This window comes from Hippocampus zosterae, chromosome 7, assembly GCF_025434085.1.
Source record: "Hippocampus zosterae strain Florida chromosome 7, ASM2543408v3, whole genome shotgun sequence".
Lineage (NCBI taxonomy): Eukaryota > Metazoa > Chordata > Actinopteri > Syngnathiformes > Syngnathidae > Hippocampus > Hippocampus zosterae.
Genome location: NC_067457.1, coordinates 26,263,309 through 26,285,508, shown reverse-complemented (window position 1 = coordinate 26,285,508; position 22,200 = coordinate 26,263,309). Strand labels below are relative to the sequence as shown.

Below are 22,200 nucleotides of genomic sequence, written 5' to 3'. Positions count from 1 at the left end.
GTGGAACCTTTGAGCTCACTGGACTCATCGACGCTCTGTCAGACAAGTCATTCATATTCAAAACAGCGTAATATGAAGTACCTCGACTTCAATTTGCAGCGCGTGGCGTAACAAGAACGCCACTTTGTCGTCGGTCACTCAAAGCCTTGCAAGCTTGGATTTGGGACATGTCACAAAATGTGTCCCAGATCATTTGAATTGGGGGGCGGGAGGGGGGGGGCACTCCAAATGCTGGCAGGTGTGCGATTTCTCTTCACGCGCGTGTTGCCGTTTGAGCGAGTGATACGAGGCGGTGATGTGCGCGTGCGCGTCATGACCGAGAGGGCGTGTCCGCGGCGGTGTGGCGCGCGCGCAGGCGCGCGGCCCTCCGGCGAGTGGCGCTGCTGAAGGAAGCGAGGGCAAGGCAGGCGGCGGCTGAGCGAGCGAGCGAGCTCCTCCGCAAAACGCCAGCGAACGCTCAAGTCGCGCGACGGAATCACCCTCGCCCCCCGCCCCCCATCCCAAAGTGCCGCCGAAGTGAGGGTCGGTGTCGTCGCCATGACGTTGGACTTGAACAACGCGTAACTCGGATGTGCTGAACTATTGGCCAAAGTGTCCGGCTGGTCGGGAGCGCGCAGGCGTGTGCGGATTATTGCCATTGCTGCTCTTTTTTTTTTTGGAGGGGGGGGGGCGGCGATGATGATGGTGATGATGATGACGACGGCGGCTGTGGCGACTTGGTGCCTGAGCGTCTTGTCGCCGGTGCTGTCCACCTCGGAGCCGTCCAGAGGCAGCCGCCGGCACGCGGTCTACTGGAACAGCTCCAACCTGCTGTAAGTGCCCCGCCCCCCGCCACCCCGTTCCCCCCCGCCGCCGCCGGCGGCGCTCTTTGTTTGGCGGAGTCGCGGTCGTGCGTTCAGTTCACTCTCTCGCGCTAACCTCCACAAAGCACCCCCCCGATTTCTTTTCAGAGAAGGTGGCCCATCGATGGCGTGTGTTTTAGGCAACTATTCCAAAAACAACCCTCCCCCCCACAAATGATTCGTTGCACGTGTGTTTAGCAGCTGTTGTTTTTCAGATCAATTCAGTTTTTGTCAAACTCATGCAACTCAACTGAAAAGGTGGAAAAAATGAAGGTGACGGGTCATTTGACAAATCATTTCAAAACCGGTCCCCCCCCCACCCCACCTGATACAATTAAAGAAGAAGAAAACTAGATGGAAAATACTTGTTGGTGTGTCGTTTAGCCGTTGAATTAAAGTATTAAAAGTGCTTTCTGCTTCTTGATTTCGATTTCGATTACAATATTCCAATTCGTCTGGAAAATGAACCAAAGTCTGCCAGGAAAAATCTTTTCTTGTTGTCCCCTTTTGAAATACGACGGCTTCCTAAACCTTTGCAAAACGTGACGATACCCTGGAAACGTAGGATTTACTCTGGCTCCCCCCGGTGGAAGGTGAAAGTATGACTGAATGACATGGTCCAATTTTGGCGGCGTACGTTTCCATTGCGGAACTTGCGCCTCGTTTGTCCACTTGATAGCGGCTTTTGGCTCGGTTCTGGGCCGAGGTCGCCGCGTGGCCCCGAAGGTCCGATCGACCGCGTAGCGGCGAGATCGATGCCGTCTCCGCCGCCTTTTGTCTCCTCCACAGTTACTCGCCGATTCTCACGTTCTTTCAGCCGCTTCTCCTCACACAACCTCAGCCAGCCACCCCCCCGCGCCCCAACCGTGCGGGCATTTGTATTCGCCTCCTATCGCCCGCCTCCATCTCTGAGTCGCTTATTTTCTCCCCCCCCCTCCCAGCCTGGTCTCAAGCCAGACGGGCCGTCCCTCTCAATTCCCCCATCTTTTAATTTCCTGCTTGTCGTTAGCAAAAGCCCCGTCTGCTCGCCGCAAAGCCCCAAACTGCTCGGCCGGGACTACAAATCCAGCAGATGATTCATATTAGGGCTTGGCGGAACGTCGCCGAGGGAAGGTGGACGCGGGTGCCGATAGACGGCTAGCTTGAGGCTAACGCGCGATGCAAAACGCCGTGGCATGGATTTTGCGCTTGTAGAATACAACGCAAGTAGACGCTATTCCCATTCTGCGAAAAGGGCCCCCATCAGTGCGGCTTACCGGGCAGCGGCGACCATCATCCGCGCGTCCGGGCCGGATGTAAGCGCGCGGCCCCCCGGCGGCCGATGCAAAGTAGCCGCGCCGGCCGCCGCGTGGGCCCGTCTCCGCGCGGAGGCGGTTCCCTCGCCGGAAAAAGAAGGCTCGATATCTCGGCGCGGTCGCTGACGTCGGAGGAAGGAAAGCGCGCGGGGGCTTGACGGAAGCGGGACCTTGAGCGGGCGGGCGGGCGGCTTTTTGTTTCTCAAGGCCACACTTCAGGCCGGCTTATCGGCGTGCCATAAAAAGTGGCGCACGCGCCGGGCTGGCCGACGGCATGGGTCCGCCTACCGCCCGGACCCTTTAATTGGCCGCGGCGGAGAGAAAGGTCATCCAAAGCGCGACCCCAAAAAAGAAACCTCGGGAAGGCTTGGCCCCGGAAAAAGCGATTTGGAAGCACTTCCTTCTTTGTTGTGCGCAATTGGCAATGGCATTGTGCACTCCGCTCAAATCGCCCTGATTGCAAAAGCGCTATTAAAGCGGGGGCTGGGTGGGGGCGTAATCCAATAAAGGCCTTCTTCCCAGTGCGCCGCGGTGTTAGCAACCCTTGCAAAGCGCAAGCTGCTTGTATCCGCCGGCCTTGCTGGAGGTGAATGCATAACATGTGAGGGGGGGGGTTCTTCGGAGGTGCAGACGGTGTTTTGACATGCAAAATGGTGGATTATTCATTTGAAAGGCCCCAATTAGCATATGAAGCCGCTTGGCGTTAATTGACAAATTCGTGGCTGCTGCGACTGAAATCAAGCGTAGCCGGCGCGCCTGATAATCCTCCCTCGGTGATCTGCGCTGATCCCCGACGGCATCTTTGATTGATCGCTGATGCGACATGTCCGACGATGTCCGGGCTACGACCGCCTCGACGTTGCTCTTTGGTCCTTGGCCGCAAAGGCAATTCAAGCCGCCAGCGGTGATTAATGGACAAGTGCGGCCAATTTCACGTGGGTCACTCTTGTTGCCTCCCCATCCATGCGTGAGGCCCGGATCCAAAATTCCCCCCCCCGCCCCCATCCTTTTGCGCGCGGGTCCTTGATTTGTTTTTTGCGCGCACGCAAAATCTCGGCGACGTCAGATAAATGGAAGGAGAGAAAAGTTAGTGTCTCGGGCGTGGCCGGGTCGCCCGCGCGCCTTCCGCCCGAGCGCGGCGCCTCGACTGATGGGGGCTCCCTCCCCCCTGGGCCCCTCCTCCTTATTTGTCATTTTTCACGATGCCGTCCGTGTTTGCTAATCTGCCTCCTCTCGCCATTCATCATTCTTCTGAAGGTTACTGAGCGGCAGAAGGAGGGGGGAGGGAGACGATCATAAAGGGTGACACTGAGGGGCGACCGGAGGATAGGGCCCTGGGGGGGGGGGTCTTATCTCGCTGTCTCTTTCCTTGACTTGTTTTTTTTTTCCACTTGCAATCGCAAAATCGCCCTTTCTTCTCCCCGCCGTCTCCTGGCTGTCATTGCTCGATGAGGAATGTGGGTGTGGGGAGGGCAGGGGAGGGGGGCGGCACCTGACCCTCACGCAATTGGCGCCCTTTACGTAAACGCGCTACGGCGTTTGTTGTAAGCGAGGGATATTTGAACACAAATGCTGGAGCGAACCGCGTAGACGGGCAACGTCGGCACTCAAAGGCGTGTATTCCTTATCCTCCGCAAAGAACTACGGGACGCTGCGCACCGGGCCTCCGCGAAAGGTGACGCGTGGATTGTGGGGATTGCTACCCGAGGCCAATGGCGGCGTTGGCGCGCCGGTGCCCGTCTCCGTCTTTCTAATGGGCAGCTATTCCGCTTTCATGACTATTGCGCCCGCAGCGCCGCCGGCAGACTGCACGGACGGCCCTCTCGAGTTTGGCTTGAAGGCCGCGGCGGCTTAACCCCCATCGGCCAATTGTGAAACCTTTGATACAGCGTTTAGCCTCACGTAGACCCGTGCCGTGCATCATCCTCGTAATCTGCCCTCTCATCTTTCAATTTCCCTCCCTGACTTTGGCTTCATTCTTATCTTATTTCTTCATCTGCGCAGGGGGTGGGGGGGCTTTTGTTTTGTTTTTTGACCTCCGTCTTCCTTCCTGGCAGAAATTGAGGCGATGTACACCAAATCTCAAGCCGCCGTGCCGCTCGCACGGTCCGACCTGCTGACGAGCTCCGTCGAAGGACGTAGTACGTCGTCAGGCTCGTTCGCAGGAACCCTGTTTGCGCCTTGGCGAGGGCAGAAGAGAGCGAGCGCAAAAAAAGGATGCCGGCTTATTTTCAGAAAGAAAAAGCTTGAATTATGGACGCGGGCCGCGTTTGCGCGTCCACGCGTGTACGTTGCCGTTGAATCATTCAAGAGGAATCCACGTGTCCCGATATCGCGCGCTAATCATCCTGTGGAAAAGGACACGTAACTCTCTGAAAGAGTCGATACAAGTGTCTTCCCGTTGCAAATAGGACTGTTTTTTTTCATCAAATGTTGACGGCCCCTCTGTCACTTGTGCAGCTTGGTGTGAATTGATTATTTATTGATGGATTTTTACGTGCCTTCATTAGCCACTGGCATACATGTCGCGTGATCGTATCGGCAGGCAGTCAGCCAGTTAGCTTAGCGGCCTTTTCTTGCGCATTTCCTTTAGAACTGACGACAGTAATGGCAGTGATTTATGTCTTTCACTTGCAGCTACACACACACACACACACACACACTGCGCGCGAGTGGCAGAAGACGGCACAGATAGCGTTGCATAATGTATGCGGCTTGTGAGGTGTCAGTGCACTGCTGAAGAAGCTTGACTTGCTGATGCGGAAAGAGTCTCCACTGCTTCTTTTGCTCTCTTTAACTCGATGCATACTCTCTAAAAATGAGGCGGGGGGGCGGGGGGGGGCTCATAATTGAGAGCTCAAATACAAGCGCGTTCATGTTTCACAGAGCCAGCTTTGTGTGGGTTGCTCCAGGGAGTTGTCGATCGGTCCATAAAATCCTCTTGATTTATAATAAGAATAAATCCAAAGACAGAATCTATTTTCTACCTACTGGTGACATGAGTCATGTAGGAACCCCCCCCCCCCCCAAAAAAAAAATATGGCGCATTCTGTCTGCATATGCTTTCTACGTGTACATAACTGTTGTCCCTTTCGGGAACTTTCCTCCACTGTTCCACAGTTGGTGAGTAGCTTCGTTTATTTGTGATGCTATGAACGTGCCATAAACGGCACCCCACCCCTCCCCCCTAAAAAAGCGTCTCGTTACGCACAAATGGGAAAGCTGATCAGGATCAAGGTATGAAATCTCTCCTTCCTCATTTTCTAATTAAATAGCCATGTCTCTTGAGGATTCCTCTAATAACACGGCTATGCCTTCGCGCGCGTGTGTGTGTGTGTGTGTGTGTGTGGGAAGTGCAGATGAATGCTGATTGTTTCCCCACTTTGTGTAACAACAAGATGCAAAAAAAAAATCGAGAGGGAGGAAGGCGGGCTAGGGGCAGCACAATACTGCCACCTGCTGGTACACTGGAGTACACTACATTTCCTTGAGCGCTGTCGTATGCGTGACGGTATTTCTTGTTAATGGTTGCATGTCCATGTGGCCGAGAGTTTCAAACAACTTGCCTGTTTAACTTTCCACGCCCCCCCCTACCCCGCCCCTCCACTTAGGCTGCGACGGGAGGGCTACACGGTGCAGGTGAGCGTCAACGACTACTTGGACATCTACTGCCCGCACTACAACAGCAGCCTGCGGGGGGCGATGGAGCGCAACGTGGCCGAGCAGTACGTGCTGTACATGGTCGGCTACGACGGCTACCTGGCCTGCGACCCGCGGCTCGGCTTCAAGCGCTGGGAGTGCAAGCGGCCGCACGCGCCGCACGTCCCCATCAAGTTCTCCGAGAAGTTCCAGCGTTACAGCGCCTTCTCGCTGGGCTACGAGTTCACCGTGGGACAAGAGTACTACTACATATGTCAGTGCGCGCATGCCACACCGCCACAGCGGCTTAAAACCGCCTGCGTAACACGCGCGTTTAGAATGAGTGCGCGTCAGCCCCTCCCATATTCATTCATTTGACACAAGCAAAGTATTTCTAAGTATTTCTTTCTTGACGCTCACTCTCCAACCTGCCCTTTAGCCGCTCCCACCCACCGCCACCGCCACGGCCACGGTTGCCTGAGGATGAGGGTCTACGTCTGCTGCTCCCCCGGTGCGTAATCACCCCTTTTGCTTCCCGGGTCCCATTTTGGGCCGTCTCCTTACTTCATCCCTTAAATCATTCCCGGTTGGGTGTCCTCCACTAGTCCTTTCGTCACTTTTGATTTTTCAGCGTCTCATTCGGACGACGACTCCGCCCGGACGTCCGGCGCCTCCGCGGTGCGGCCCAGCGTCAAGATACGCGACGTCGGTGAGTCGTTTGCCACCCAACTATTGTGATGTTTCGTCGGCGGTGGTCGCAAACGGACGACCGCGCGCCACCTTCGGGTGCCGTTTTCTTGCTCCTCTGCGAAGATCGACCGTTGTCGCCACAGCTTCGTCTCGAGTGGCTCCTTGTATATCTGTACGCCTTTGTGATACTGCCTCCTGGTGGCGAAGGCATGCATAACAGAGGTGTCTGTTGAAATCAAGCAGACGCTCGAGGCGCCGTTTGGAGGATTATGGTTGTGTGAAAAACGCCTCGGGAGCAACGTCTCCTTCCTTTCGCCTCCTTTCTCGCATATTTGTGGGGGCTGCCATAAGAGGATCACTCATTCATATGCAAAGACGACTTACACGCGCACCAAAATAGCGTGGCGGCTTGCGGGCCTCGCGGGTGACAAGTACAGGGTTTGTTTTGACGATTGAAAAGGTCAAACGGGTGCCGAAAAAAGGAGCCCAAGGCTTTTTTTTATTTTGGATGAAAGCACAAAAAAGGTCAACATTAAAATGCCCGGCGGCCTCTCAGTGAGGATTTTAAAGCACAAACGTGTCCTTAAACAAGAGCGGCTTGGTGTAGGACGCCGACTCGATGGCATGGGCGAGCAACCGCGGCACGTCGCAGCATTTGGGACGCACGCGCGCACGTATAGCGATAGAATGTATGCCTTTGTATTTGTCATATGGATTGGGGCCGAATTCTAAGCCTGGTGGGCCATGGTGTCCCGTGTTCAACTTCCATCTCTCTCTGCGTGAAATCAGCCCACGTCTGTCTTTTTCCTCTCATGACCCCGCGGATGTCATGGCAAGCGAGCGTCACGAACGCCCCTCGTCCGCTTTTACGCCGAATAACTCGGGACGTTTCTCTCGCAGCTCTTTCAGCCCGCGGCTAATGTTCTCATTGGGTTTAATGGATTGCGAGACCCTGCTAATTCATCCTGATTGAACACCCCCGCACGCCGCCATCACCACCGCCACACACATGCGCACGCTTAGGACCAAGTCCTCATTAGTGTGAAAAAAAAAAACCACAAAGAAAGTACAGCGGAGAGTTAGCAACATGCTGATGATAATTGCCGTGTTGATCGTGTTTGTGAATCGCCATTTGCATTTGACACGCTGATGAATTCATAATGTCGCCTTTCTCTTCCTCTGTACTATTTTGTTTTCCTCCAGATGAATTCAACCCCAAAGTTCCCAAGCTGGAGAAAAGCGTGAGTGGCAGCAGCCCGTCGCGCGACCGCCTCCTGCTCACCGTGGCCGCCATGTTGCTCGCCAGCGCCCCCCCGCTCTCCTAGCAAGAGCGGGCTGCGCAAAATCAGACGGACCCAAGAAATTTGTTGCGGCCGCGTGACATTTCTAGCCAAACGGAGACCCGCCCAAGGAGTAACGGGACCGTGCCGGATGCGGACCATGCTAGCGCTGGGATGGATGAAGGATGTTTGTGATTGATGGGATGGTGCCAGTTGCAGAAAATTTGGCCAGATTCAGACATTGGTGCCAGATGCAGCAAATGGTGCCAGATTCAGGAGAAGGACCGCGGACGACGCTTGCGTCGGGATGGATTCGGTACATTTTCGTTTTTATGGCCCGGTGCCGGATGCCGATGACGGCGCTGGATGCGGATAACCGTGGCGAGTAAAGACAACGCTAGCGTTAAGATAGATGAAGCATGCTTACAACTTAAGGAGGATACACGTGCCCGTGTAGAAACCTGTGCCGGATGCGGACGAAGGTGGCACGAGCAGACGATGCCAACGTTGAGATGGATTTGGAACGCCGAGGATTCATGGGAGGATTGCCGGATTCCGATGATCGGATGGATCGATTTACGTATACGGCGTAATGGTGCCGGATGCGAACAAAGTTGCCAGGTAGCAACATCAAAAATGGATTGCGAATGTTTTTGATTCATGGGAAGGCTCCGAATATGGACAAATGGGGCAAGATGCAGACGACGTCAGTCGCGGGATGGCTTAAGAATGTTTGTGACTTACGGGATGGTGCTGGATGCAAGCAGCAGTAATGAATGTTTATGGTTTAAGATGGGACGCTGGATGCAGCAAAAGGTTGCAGACGATGGTATCAGCAAGGTGACTGCCAAAGGCCAGGAAGGGGACGCCGATGCAAGCGCACAAATTCATCTCCCGAATTGCGGCTGTTCCTCTGTTCCAAGTTGCCAGGAACTCTTCGAGCTCGCACGCCTAGTAGGAATAAAAGCTCCGTTTCTGGTCTTCTGGTGTCAATATTTGAGAATCGGTGGCGTCGATGGGTTCTCGCGGCACCGCTATGCTACTTCCCGCCGATAGGCGTCGCCAAAGCACACCCGCGCGAGGATGTTGCGCACCGCGCTCGTCAAGCGTCGTGTGCTTTTGACGAGGTCACATTTGCTGTCAGGCATCTTATTCTCAACTCCGCCGTTTCCTTCCCACAAGTCACCGCAACGTTCGCTAATCGCCTCCTCCTCTTTCCGCCGCTTCCCTCGCCTTTACAGTAATCCCGTCCCCTCCGTGTGTGTGTGTGTGTGTGTGTGTGTGCGCGCGCAGATGTGCCCACACTTTGGGCATCTGCTCAAAACCTAAAGCCCAAAAATAACGAATGACTCTTACCCCCACTCCCTAAAAAAAAAGGAAAAAAAAGCAGAGCGGTTATGTCACGCTGCAGAAGAACACACACGCTCACCCCCCAAATAAATCAAAGGAAGTCTTAATGCTCGCTCCAAATCCACATGACGAAAGTTGATGTCTGCTTTGTAAACAAAACGGGAAATCCTCAACTCAAAATAGTCAAGCGCCAAATATTGCAAGTGTCTTGAATTTACACCCAGCTGTGGTTTGCCTTGCTGAAATTAGCCTGTTTCTGGAAGGGCCCCACTCTGCAGCCCCCCAACCCCCACAAAAAAAACCTGCCGAGTACTGACATTACTACTTCTTTTTTTGACCGGAATAAAACAAACCATTTCAGAAAACGAATATTGCTTGTGTTTGAGATGATCAAGGCAGACTTTACAATGGGCTGCACTTCCCTTTGACCAACACTGTCGAATTATATGAGCATCTCGATATGGCGGGGGGGGGGGGCGAGGAATGGGGGGCATTGCAGCTGCCGTGACCTGTGCCTACGTGGCTAAGCTGCTTTTATGAAAACATTGATTTTCCAGAGTGGGATCAAGTGGAGGTGACATTTCCTGTACACACACACACACACACACAGTGTGGCATCTTGCGGAATGGCAATGAATATGAGGAAAGGCATTTGCATGGAGGGATGTGCGCGCGCGCGCGCGTGCACGCTAAAGGAATGGCTTTATCAACAAATGAGTCAGCGCGCGGCGTCTCCAGATCCCCTCAAGGCGGCGGCTGGCACGATTCCAGCCGAGGCACATCAAATCACCTTTCGGTGTCCAAATGATGACTTTGGTTTGCTTTGCTTGATGTTTTCCTTTTTCTTTTTTCCTCTTTCGCACCTGAGCGGCCCCTCCTTGCGTGTAACCGAAGCTGGTCATCAGCCTCGCCGCAGACACGGCTAGCGAGCTCCGCGCCCGCCTCCGCATTTGACAGCTGTCAATTTGGGCCACCCTCACGATTGGCCCCCTCCCCGCACGCTTTTGCAACCCGCCGCCTTTTATCTCGTCCGCAGCCGCGAAGGTCTATGAAAGCGTCTCCGTTGGCCAATATGGAGCCCAGATGACTCCTTGGCTTTCATGTCCACTGAGAGAAATCCATCATCCTCGATGGTGTCCATATGTGATGGGGGCGGGGGGGGGGGTCAGGGAAAGGCTGCCAACAGGCCATCCAGCTGTTGCGCCGGTTGTGGCAGTGAACGGCCAAGATGAACCGCCGCTAAAGCTACCAGGTAAGCATTAGGGGATGGTGGGAGGGCTTGTGTCCTGTCGTGTTGGGGTGTCAAGCGAGGAGATGTTTCACCAAAATGAAAAAGAAAAACAATTTCCCAATGGTTGTCAAATGGCAATTTGTGGTGCGGTGCGCTTTAAAACTTGGGAGTGGGCCAAGTGGTGCGTTTCTGCATTCAACATGGGGGGGGGGGGGGGTAAAAAGAGATGCAAGAATGTCATCTCACACACACACGGCCTCGCTTCAGAGAAGGAGGAGCCATCCGTGACGCTTTGCGAGTTTTGTCATGTTGGGAAGCAAAGACCACGGCAAGCGCGCACCCACTCGCCCGCCGTGGGCTGAGGGCGCGCCGGCGAGTGGGGGCGAATGGGGGCCCCTCTTAGGCAAAGGCTCTTTTGTTCCTCTTTTCACGATGACGGGTCCATTGTGGCGGGCTCCGATGCGGAGCGGCGCCATTGACAGCCTCCGATAAAGGCCCCTTTCACGCGAGGAGCCCAATGGCCTCCATTCCGTCGACCGCTCAGCAACGGCGGACGCAAGTGCTCGTCTCTTCTCTTGTTGGTTCCCGTAGTGCGGCTGTTTTGAAAAAACAAACAAAAAAAGATTCTTTTGCTCAGACAAATGATCAAGAAATACATTCATGAACCCAAAAATGGCCCTTTCCCTTTGCGTGCATACCAGCGTTTGCGGGGATGATCCCAAATGTCATCGATCCATGCGCTTCTTTTTTTTTGTTTGCGCTGGATAGAATTGTGTAAGATTGCCATTTTGCTCTATCGGGATGCGGTCAACCCTCCTCCATCTTGTTTCACGGATCATTTTCTCGGACGTGAAGCAAGTCCATTTTGCTTTTCTTTTTTGGATGGGGTGCACTTCCACCGCTGACTACTTGATGGCGACACGCTTGAGTCGGAGCCGGCGTGGCTTTGAGAGAAGAAGAACCAACCGGCACCGGCACAGCTGACTTGTTTTGGACAGTTGAGCTTCATCGGCTGCAATCCTGCCTTTTACGCCGACACGGGTTCGTTTCCCAAGGTACGTCTTTGAGCAGAGTTGTTGGTGCATCTTGTGAGAAATGATCGCTGTCTTACTTTGCGAGAAAAGGGGCTTTGTTTTCTGCAAACGCAGACCGATCGCCACCCGGTCCAACCTTTTTTTTGGGGAGGGGGGTCTAATCCATTGATCATGCTCTCGCTCAGTATATTTTTGGGGTTGTATTATTTGAAAAGAGTGTGTTAAGGCCTTAAATTAAAAAAAAAAAAAAAAAAAAGATGCCTTTTGGGCACCGGTGTCAACCTCAAGGCCCGGGGGCCAGATGTGGCCCGCCACATCATTTTATGTGGCCCGCAAAAGCAACCATGCGGTTTCTAAATGTATTTTCTCTAACAACAAGATGCGTCAAGCAGATTGGGCCCGACTATTTGGGGGATGAAGCCCGGCGATGATGTCACGGCACTTGCAGCCGAGGCGCTCGTCACAACATGAGTGGCTTGTTCATTGTCAAACGGAGTGAAAATGCTCAGTGGCGCTCCATGGGTGAGGGTAGCAATTACAGGCGTGGCTCGCAGGGACAGACGGGAAGCGTTGGAGCAGCGTTGTTTTTCGATGCCTTTGGGGCTCCAGACGGAACAAAGACGGAGCTCCGTCCCCAAAGGAGGTCCGTGTCACCGCTAGCAAATAGAACAGGAGCAGAGTGCCGCTCTGTGAGGAAGGAGACGGGGCAGGACGGGAGCTGGAACGTGTGTTTCGTGCGCATCCCTTCCTGGCTCAATGACCCACCCCCACCACCACCACCGCTCCAAATGTAAATGCAATTCACAAAAAGTCACATCAAGAATGCAGCCGAAAAGAAGAACGGGGCGGGAAGTCGCAGGCGGGAGGCTCCGGGCTTTAAGTCCAAATAGGGAACCGCAACGGGCCCACCGCAGGCTGAAAGACTATCATTTGGATTTGCCCAGAATAGCTCCGTTGAGGCGGGCGGGCGGCCGGGAGGAGACGCAATAACACGGACGCCCGTGCGGCACGCAACGGCCGGACGTCGGCTCGCTTGCGCGCCGACCGACTTTGGCGACGCTTTGCTCAGCCTCGCGACTCCCACTTTGTTCCAAAAGTCCGGCGGATGAAAAAGGACATCGCATCGCAACATAAACGTTAGCCTGAACGCTAACCCCGTGCTACGTTCAGAGTCCCAGCATGTTTTGACCTCCGTTGACTTGGGTTTGGCGTGACTGACGGTTGAGGAGTGGGGGTGGGGGGGGGGGGGGCATTTTCTGTCAGAGGCCCCTTTCCTGCAAACGTCCGCACTCTTGTTTCCTTGAGTTTCCGGCCGCGGTCTTTGCCGTCGTCTTTTGGGACAGCAATGCGTTTCCAGAAGCAGCGGTGCACTTCTACTGGCTGCAACAGCTGAAAGCAATGAGCTCGCCGGCCGGCGGCGGCGGGCCCTCGCACCTGGGCCCGTTTACCACTTTGGACCGGCGGGTGGGCGCATGGCGGGTGATCGCGCGTCCATACGGCAGCGCGGGCATCGTTGAAATGTTCCCATCTTGACGTAGAAGAGACCGCCCCTTTATTCACGTTATTTGGCGTCTGCCGCTTGAAGGAAGGAAAAGGAGCGTAGCGCTTCACGCACCACCCAATGTCCACGCAACACGTTTTCAAGCTGGTGGCAAATATTGCCTATTGAAGGCTCGACCGGATTCGTTTTGGCCCGAGGCGATCGCAAACCGAAGCCAACGCGAGCGGCGGCGGCTCAAGCAGAAGAAGTAGGTCGGCCCTCGAGTCAAAGTGGGTTACGCCACCAGCGGGGGCGCAAACGATCTGCCGGCCTCGTGAACAAACGATCATCATCGATCGCCAAGCGCCGTCCTGCCGCACGCGTCATTTGGAAAACGCAACACTTGATATGACAGCTTTTCGGGCGGGGGGAATTACGAGATATTCTGTTTGTTGATTGGCCCGCAGCGTCCATGGACAGAATACTCGCGCGTTTGCGTGTGCGTGCGACAACCCCCAATAACATGAATCGCCCCGTTTCTTTCTTCCTCTGAACTTCCCGCGCGTGTTCGGCACGCCCCAAACGCCGTCAGCAGCAGATTTCCCAGCGTAGCCATTTCGTTTCCATGTACGATTGACCGCATGGCCAATTAATTCCTCCAGCGAGGTCATTCCGTGGCCAAACTAAAAAGGACACGTTTGGCAAGGCACGATTTGGAATCGGATGTGAATAAATCATTCCGCTGACAGCGGGAATCTTTTCGTGGCTCGCTTGGAGCTAAAAAAAAAAAAGCAACAACCCAAAAAGAATCATCTGCGCTAATTAGATTTGATGCGACCATTTCCCGGCAGCCCGTCGGGGATCCGGTCGTTGGGAAGCTCACCTGCGAGCGCTGGTCGACGTTCCTTTTTGGAAATGTAGCGAGCGCCATCATCTGCCAACTAGCTAGCGCTTGTTAGCTTAGCGGCTAGCTTGTGACGTCATGTATATGCCATATTTTGCACTTTAGTTTTGCTGGGCCTTGCGTCATGTTTTCCCGTTTCCCTTTTCATGTCTTGTTGGCATTCTCGCTTTGGCTTTGTTACTTTGAACCTTGTTTTTGTGTGTCCTTGCGCCACCCCCCCCCACCCCCAAATTGCGGCATCTGTTCTCATTGATCAGACCTGCGCCGCAGGCAATTTATCGTATGTCATCTGACTTGTGCATTGTCTGTCATGGTAGGTTGCAGTTGGCCTGAGAGAGTGTCTGTGGGGGGTGGGGGGGGGGGATCAAAAAACCTGACTGACCATGTTTGGAAAGGCTTCATGCATAAACTATGCTGTGTACAGAATAGCACGCGGGCCAATTGTTCCTCTCTGGCTGGCGTTCACACAAATGCAGTTTGTCCAGTTTGTCTTCTTGTGGATCATTCCCCCCCCCCCCCACCCTGTGTCACATTGTTGAATCCGAACCCGGCCATTTACTTCTGATTACACGGCGACGGTTTTGTTTGAGCACTTTGTAATGCGGTCGCTCGCATTACGCTTTTTTCCGCACTTTTTCGTCCGCTGGCGTAGCTGTCTGGCCCAGTCCGACCATTTGTTTGCGCGCAGGCTTCGGATCGGGGGGTTTGTCGCGTTGGGGGGTCACGCGTTCCAAAAACTATTTGGACGCGTCACATTTGCGTTTGGGGAGAACAGCGGGAATTTTCGTCCCTTCCGACCGACAGCAAATTTGACAGAAGGCTCGAGTGGGATCTCAATGTCAATGTCGCGGGAGTGCCGGAGCAAGAGCCGCTTGAGAAGGAGGTAGGCGGGCCAGGGAGGGAGAGACGGGGCCCCCGGGCCCCCGGGCCTGACCGCAACGACTGACACGCCGGGGTCTCGCTCCTTGCCAGCTGTGCATTGCGGCGGCCTCTGGCGCACCTTCTACTTATGCTGGCCATGAGGACATACTTGGCCTGCCCGCACGCACATGTGTGTTGCGCTGCGCCCCCCCCCCCCCCCGCCCCCCAAGTCTTTGTCTGTGTTTGCTTTCCGTTCGGCTCGGCGTCCTTGAACCTTGCTTTATCCGTCCGCTTTGCCGCCCGAACGGCCCATGGAGAACATGCAAACTCCACACGGGGAGGCCGGAGCTGGAATCGAACCCGGTACCTCTGAGTACTGGGTAGAGGGAGAGCCAGCAGGCATCTTGCAATTCATTTAAGATCATCAGCGCTTGTTTGTACATTCATCTGTTGACAGTTGAAAATCAAGATGTCAGGCCATTGACATCAGCATTCTGATTTCAATCTCGGCGGCGTGTCGTGAGAGTTGCCAATAAAGGCTGAATGGCCAAAGCCATGGCCCGTGCCATTGAATGGGGTCAGAGCACGGCGTCAGAGGTTGGCGATCGTTACGAGGGTCGATCGTAAAAAGTCCGTTTTATCATCAGAGTCCGAGCTGCGGACGGGGAAAGGCTCGGCGGTTGGCCGAGAAGATGCCGAGCGGGCGCGGACTCACGCGGCGGCTCAGGTAGCGAGCGCAGCGCGGTTGTTTGGGGACGGGTGCGTAATGACAGGGCCGCGGGACAAGCCTCGTTTGTCTCGGTGCGCCTCAAGCGCTCCTTCTAGAATTGTTCCAAGTTGGGAAAGTGAAAAGAAGCTGGCGCGGCACAAAGGGAGCACCCTTGTAAACACGTCGACGAGGAAAGCCTAATTACAGGGGACTCTTGACTTGCCGTTTTCTCATTTGAAACGAATATTCGACTCGGAAGAATGAATGCAAACGCATTGGCAGCCTGAAAGCTATCCCCCCCCCCCCCACACCTATTTAATAAGGTCACCATAGGCAGTGTCGCCAGAGAAAGATTGCGACCTCGCTTCTCGTTGGCTTCTTTGTGTCACCATTGGGTTCGGGACCGACAGGTGGCGCTGTTGGGCTCTCCCCGCAGCTGCACACCTGTTGTTGCTCATGACGCAATTACGAGTTGGATAAAAGGACTCATTGTTGCTCTTTGCCGCTGTCACGTTCGTTTGTTTGCTGTTCCTTTACCGCTGTCGGGTTGGTTTCGCTCACGCTTCTGTTTTTGTTTGCTACTTCAGATTCGGTTGTTTGAAAAAGCGGCTCGTCCCCCGGCCAATGCTAAAGGCATCTTGTTCCGCATCTGGGACCGCCCCGCGCCTGCGATTGGGCGCCCGAGCGACGGGGGGCGCGGCTTTCGTCTCGGGCGATGAACAAAACCGGCCGCCACGCCGGCGCTCGCGCTCCTCCTCGCGCGGATCGACGTGGCCGTCGCGCTCCTCGCCGGTTTGAAAGCAGCCCCCCCCGCAGTTGACTCGGACGAACGGAAGGCCTTCGGGAGCCGAGAATTTGCTTTGGGAGCGAGCGGACGCGTGCGCGTGTCCGTGCGGGGCGCGCACGCTTCGGCGCGGTCCGCCATGGATTTGTTTTGGATCGTCGGCTCGCTGGTGTGCGCCCGCTTGGCTTCGTCCGAGCGCCACGGCGTCTTCTGGAACGGCACCAACCAAAAGTAAGTTTGGGCCTTTTGTTTTTTTAAGGCGCGTTTGTATGCAATGAATTTCGGCTGCTGTTGTTATGCCCCCCGTCCCCCCGCCCTCCTGAACCTGTTCTTCTTATTGGTACGGCACATTTGCGCAACGGCCCTCGGCTTGAAAAGTGAGCCGCGCGTGCTGGAGTTTGCACGCGTCGATCGGTTTTCTGTCAAAGTTGGCCTTCTCGACGCGGTCGCCAACCTGCAGTCTTTTCTGCATTGATCGCGCGCGGCTGCGGCTGTGGCTCGTCGGCGCCAAGCACAACTCGGATCGGAGGATTATCGGAAGGCTCGCCGCCGTTTCATTTGGGTCAACGTTTTGCGACGCCCTCCCTTGTCGCCGTGTCGGGTTTGGCCGAGCGTGTCTTTGAGTCCATCTTGACTTTGTCCACCATCCACGAGAAGGAGCGCAACAGCAGAAGTCGTCTTCTTTTTCTTCTTCTTCTTCTTTGGTATTTGTCGTTCGTTGTTGGGGTGGCAATTGCGTTTACAGCCATCAGATGGACAATTGCAAGTTTCCTGTCTCGGACCGCGCCGCATTTTCAGCTGATTTGTCTTTTCCGGAAGCCACAGAGTATGAGGTTTTGTTTTCTTCTCCTCATTTTTCTAAAGTCGGATGGCTTTTTGACCTCCCCCACGTGACATGACGGTACAATTGCTTTCTCTTTAGTCACAGTGAAAATGGGAGTCTGGGAAGCCGATTGGATCTGCGCATATGGGCAGCAAGAGATGGCGCTTCGGTGGGATTGTAAGACTCAATTCGTGAATATGACGCCAGTTCAAAAAGTGGATTCCTTTGCATGCGCACGCACATCCCGTGTGGCATTTGGGGGGGAGAACTTTGTGTTGCTGCGGGCTCTGGTCTTGACATCCAAAGCTTGACATCGAAGGGAATGACAGATTGTCAAGTGCCCAATGGCCGAACGGCACCTGGCGTGAGTGATCGGTGTGCTCCCCCCTTCAGCGCCGCCAGGTTCCTGGCCCGACTTTCCGTTGCCGTCTTTTTCCCCGCATATCCTGTCTGTGGCGTCAACCACCAGGCTGCTTCAATCCCCGCCGGCCATTAGCGGCGATTCATCGACGGCATTTGTTTTTTTGAAGACAGATGCGCTATTGTGGCGCCGAAGGGGCCCCCTTGAAGCAACCTTCCCTCGCCATCGTCTCCTCCGGCCTCCCCTGCCCATCCTCTTGTCCCATCCTCTTATCTAGGCACCAGACTTCCCCTTCTGGCTTGGTCCCCCCCACCAGCAAAGAGCAAGAAGAAGGGACTTGCGCTTGTAAACAGGCAGGAAGATCAGATATGAATCCGAGTCGTCCTTGTTTCATTTCTCGTCTGAACGGGCGGCGTAGAGCTTCCGTCATCTCCATCCGAGAGGAAGAAATCCCACCGGCAACCGGAAGCCTGGCATGCATATTTCAAAACGCGCCTTGTTTTGACTCCCGTGTCGTTGCGCCAAAGTAGCCTCGCTCCATCTGCTGGAGCCGGCTCCGGGTTGGACCGCTCCAATCTAAGCCCCCCCCCAACAGGTGTTAAGCAGGGTCTGGTGCCGCTCAATGGACTGAGCTCGGCTTCTGCCGCAGCCAGTAATCCAAGCTTGGACGAGATGATTAGGTGTTCCCCCCCCAACCGAGCCCCTTCACTCCCCACCTACATTCCGGGTTCACTCATCCGCAATGCGAGGCGCTCGACCACCTTTTGCTTTGGAAAGCCACATTAGCCGTGTGTGCAAAAACTGAGGAAAAGAACCGTTTGAGAGTTCAGTGGCCTTCAGACTCATGCAAAATCCTCATCCATGCAACGGGCCCGTGGCATTTTAGCCCCTGTGACAAACCCTTTGGGCCTTTGTCTGACTGGGTTTTTTTTTTTCTTTTTATCCGTCCGGCATTCCGGCGAGCGCTAGAGTGCAGAGGCGAGAGGCAAACGGACGGCTGAAATGAGCCAGAGGGAGGGGGGGGACCAAACGCTGGCCACGGAGATTAAAGAGGCGAGATTAGAACTCTGTTGAAGAAGGCCAAGTACGGCAGGAATTTGCTGCAAAAACCAAAACGAAACCTCTAAAATCATGCAAAATAGGAGCCCCACGGCACATTTGGGAATGTTTTCCAAATGCGACAAAGTCCAAAGATTCGATTCAAGCCTTTACAGATTACCATCAGTCTGCATGCATGTAGAGGGGGGGAAAAAGCCATCTTTTTTTTGCAAGCGCAGAGCAATTAAAAAAAAGGGGATGTTGTGTTATGTTAGAAACAAAATCATGCGGTTGAAGTTGTATCCATTTTCTTCCGAAATGATCTCATTGTGTATTTCTTAAAGGGCATCTGTTGGCTAGGACCCAATTAGCGCCGGACGCTCGATGATCCGACGCGACTTTGATTCTGCGGCTTATCGTGGGGTATTTGTTAGCTGAGGCCCTTTGGCCAAAAGCTAAGCCCCCCCCCCCCCTTTTGAAGCGCGCTAGCCCGATCGGTTCGCGGAGCTGATGACGCGGAGCGGCTCGACGGCGAGGCGTGACGGAGGAGAACAAAAGGCGGCCGGCTAATTAAACCTATTTGCCGTTCATAAAAGAGCAAAGACGGGGGGGGGCCGAGCTAGGCGGCCTCCCCCTGGTGCCGAGTCAATGTATGAAACGCTGCCTATTGAAAACAGTAGCACTCACAGAACTCCCACAGAGAGAAACTTCAAAAGCCCCCCCGCCCCCAAACTTAAGCCCTTTGACCTCCCTCCTGCAGCCCGATGCCCCCCCCCCCCCCCCCCCCGCACCACCCTCCTCTTTCCACAGCCTAAAGCCACCTAACTTGCGGTGGGGCCAACATTCGCGACTGCTGGCCAAGGTAGAAAAATGCGCGTTGAGACTTGGATTTTTTTTCTTTTTTGAATTGCCCCCTCCTTTGTGGAGCAACGCATTGGGCCCATGCCGCAGCCGGTTGGAAACCAGGCATGGCAAAGGAAGGGGGGTTTGTTTGTTTTGTGTTCAGCATTTGCGGGGCTGCAGGGTGGGGGTTCTCTTGATAACCTTGTCAGGCGCAGAGCAGACAAGAGTGTTTGCTCAATGGCGTTATCGATTCAACTGGGATTGAAAGCGTCGGCGGCCAAAACGCTCCCCTCTGGGAAACCGAGCGCGGCGAGAAGCGGCGAGGAGGCCGAGGCCCGAGTGAAAAAGATCCCGACGGCATCCCGGCTTAAGTTTGCCGCAGCGTCGCCCGAGTCTCCGGACGGCTAATCTGCTCATCGGGCGTGAAGGGAGCCCAGTTCAGCGGCTGGAAGGAATTGGGAGTCCTCCCCCCCTGGCCCATCCCCCGAGCGCCGGTTGGAGCCACGCCGTCTGCGCTTGTTTGCCGGGGGGGCACCCCCGGGAGACCCCTGGCAACAAAAAAAAAAACAAAAAACAAATACAAGCTCACGGGACATGGGAGCCGTGCGCCATTCGATGGCGGCCACCAAGGCTGCCACCTTGGACAAGGCGTGTTTCCGTCAGCAAAGAACAGGAAAGACGCCTTGTTCCAATGAAGCCGCCACATTCAAAGTCAGTTGAGTCCGAGTTCCTTTGAGGCTTTATCCGTCTTCGGATCAGATGTTCTCTCGGGCTCTCGCGTCGTACTCTGAGACGAAGCCGGTACGTTACCCCCGCGCTCTCCGTGTTGCCGTCCAGGTTTCGAAGTGGCGACTATACGGTGGAGGTGCGGCTCAACGACTACCTGGACATCGTGTGCCCCCACTACCCGCGGGGCGAGGTGCCGCCGCCGGACGCCGAGCGCTACGTGCTCTACATGGTGGAGCGCCAGGACTACGAGGCGTGCAAGCCGCGCTCGTACCAGCAGATGCGCTGGGAGTGCGGACACCCCTTCGCCGCGCACGCCCCCGAGAAGTTCTCCGAAAAGTTCCAGCGCTTCACGCCCTTCAGCTTCGGGAAGGAGTTCCGCAAGGGAGAAAGCTACTATTACATCTGTAAGTGGGCCTTTTTTTTCTTTTTTTGGGGGTGGGGGTGGGGCATTCAAACCTTAAAATCATTTTGAATTTCATAACGGAAAGCACAAAGAATTCCTGGCCAAAGCAAAGGCCAAGGAATGGAGATGGGCGGGGTTGTCTCGATAAAAATGAAAAGTGGACGAGGTTTCCAGGGACGCTCCAAATCTGTCAGCGTGTGAGCCCCCCCCCCCCACCCCCAATTCTTTTGGGGCAGGCTGCACCCCACACATTTGCATCCAAAATTTGATTTGGCTTGTGGATGGGACTCTTCCAAACCTCCAAAAGGCTGCGGTTTTTGTAAGCTATAGCGGATGCTATCGTTACGTTAAGGCCAAAAGCGGGGTGTCGGCTCCCCCGAGTGCAACCGCGCGCACCGAGTCGGGTTGTCGCCCCGACGGCGGCTGTAATTAGATAAGAGGCGCGGGGCAAGGCGCTCTGCGCCTCGTCGCAGATGGCCTCCTAAAGCTCCGAGCGAGCGTGTGCATGCACGGATGGATTAAGAGGCCAGGTGAGGACAAGATGCTAACGCGTGTGTGCGTGTGTGTTTTTTACCCTCCGCCCCCCTCCGTCCCCGCAGCGAAACCTTTACACCATCACGGCGAAGAGTGCCTGCGGCTCAGGGTGGACGTGGTCGCGGCCGACGGTCAGAATGAACGCCCGCAATCGCTTCGTCTCGGCCTTCTCGCATGGCACCGTTATTGATAGTTTCCCCTTGCGTTCATCTCAGGCTCGCAGGAGGCCAGGGTGGCCAAAGGAGGCAAGGCCGCAGATGGCGTCGCCAGTGCCGCTGCCGGGGGTGGGCTTCCCAACCCGTCCAACAGACTGCCCGCAGGTAGGCCGACCCCAAAGTCTCCGGAACTCGCGTCCGAAATCCAACAGGAAGATGCGACGCCGCCATGCCGACGCTTGACGCGAAAGCACGCTAACGTCCCGCCGCTCTCCTTCTATGTTGCAGCCGACGACCCGGTGGTCGGCCTCCTCCCCGAGGTGCGGAAGAGCGTCCGGAGCGGTTCGGCGGCGCCCACGCCGCGGTCCGTCCTGTCCTCGCTCCTTGCGTTCTCGCTATTGGCCTTGCTGGAGGGTTTTTTCTTTAGAATGTTTGTGGGAGCGCCATGAAGGGACAGTCTGCGGGGAGCAAACCATCCAGCGCCTGAGCTCTGCCCCGTGGCCGGCCGCGGGGCGAGACGGCGGGACAAAGAAGAGATGGGACTCGCGTCGGAGCCAATGGCGGCGACAAATGCTACCAAATGGCAAATTGAACCGACTGCCCGAAGATTGGTCGCGTCCTCCGTCTCGGGCATCGGAGCCAATGCGGGGGATTTTTTTTTTCTTCTTACAAATGTAGCATTGATGGACCGTCGTCACGGCAACCCCACAATTACGCATTGCCGTCGGAAAAACTTTTGTACCTTCTGTGAAGCTAGTTTATGACATTGCATTGGGAGCTTTCCGCGAGCGAGTGCATTGTTTGAAAGGGGGGGCAAGTTTGCGTCAAAAGCAAACACTGACTTGATGTGTGTTTTGGTATCTCACGGGGAGGCTGGTTCTTCTGTTTGTTCAATCTCATCTCACCCCCCCCCCACCCAAAAAAAAAAAATTCAAGCCGTCAACTACAACGGCAGTCTATTCAGCTGACTCGAAAGGACGAAGCGCAACAGTTTGACGACAACTGCAGTCTTTTGTTGTGCTTTTTGTACATGTGTAAGTAACATTGATGTATGATATGTAAATACATAGAAGATTCTATCAAACTAAGAAACTTGTTTTTCATACTTGTGACTCATGTGGAATAAAAGAAAATAGTTTGGGTCAAACCAAAAAAAAGCAGACTTTGACTTTTTAGGTCTATTTCTTTGACATTTGACCAGAATAGAGCAAGGGA

General features: G+C 54.9%; 3 protein-coding genes across 4 annotated transcripts in view; 2 read left to right on the top strand and 1 right to left on the bottom strand.

The window, feature by feature from the left end:
• Positions 1 to 22,200, bottom strand: part of s100u (S100 calcium binding protein U) — a 51,926-nt gene that overhangs the window by 27,449 nt on the left and 2,277 nt on the right. The window lies entirely within an intron of this gene.
• On the top strand, positions 226 to 9,119 carry LOC127603702 (ephrin-A3-like). Of its 2 annotated transcripts, XR_007963112.1 has the most exons (6): positions 226 to 812; positions 5,749 to 6,050; positions 6,216 to 6,287; positions 6,408 to 6,485; positions 7,670 to 7,990; positions 8,029 to 9,119. XR_007963112.1 is itself a non-coding variant. In XM_052070233.1 (5 exons), exons 1-5 carry the CDS (start codon positions 676 to 678, stop codon positions 7,789 to 7,791), a joined length of 711 nt encoding a protein of 236 aa, XP_051926193.1. In that variant the 5' UTR covers positions 226 to 675; the 3' UTR covers positions 7,792 to 9,119. The 2 variants fall into 2 exon arrangements, 1 of the variants encoding a protein (XP_051926193.1); XM_052070233.1 differs by having other exon boundaries at positions 7,670 to 9,119.
• On the top strand, positions 16,085 to 21,608 carry efna1a (ephrin-A1a). The gene is made up of 5 exons (XM_052070232.1): positions 16,085 to 16,330; positions 20,002 to 20,297; positions 20,896 to 20,961; positions 21,046 to 21,150; positions 21,274 to 21,608. Exons 1-5 carry the CDS (start codon positions 16,239 to 16,241, stop codon positions 21,432 to 21,434), a joined length of 720 nt encoding a protein of 239 aa, XP_051926192.1. The 5' UTR covers positions 16,085 to 16,238; the 3' UTR covers positions 21,435 to 21,608.

Bases quoted from the DNA above. Each gene is read 5' to 3' on its own strand.
- LOC127603702 (XM_052070233.1), top strand. From the start codon at position 676: ATGATGATGGTGATGATGATGACGACGGCGGCTGTGGCGACTTGGTGC. The intron at 6,288-6,407 runs GTGCGTAATCAC...TTGATTTTTCAG, and splicing joins CTACGTCTGCTGCTCCCCCG to CGTCTCATTCGGACGACGAC. The intron at 6,486-7,669 runs GTGAGTCGTTTG...GTTTTCCTCCAG, and splicing joins CGTCAAGATACGCGACGTCG to ATGAATTCAACCCCAAAGTT.
- efna1a (XM_052070232.1), top strand. From the start codon at position 16,239: ATGGATTTGTTTTGGATCGTCGGCTCGCTGGTGTGCGCCCGCTTGGCT. The intron at 16,331-20,001 runs GTAAGTTTGGGC...GTTGCCGTCCAG, and splicing joins TGGAACGGCACCAACCAAAA to GTTTCGAAGTGGCGACTATA. The intron at 21,151-21,273 runs GTAGGCCGACCC...TCTATGTTGCAG, and splicing joins GTCCAACAGACTGCCCGCAG to CCGACGACCCGGTGGTCGGC.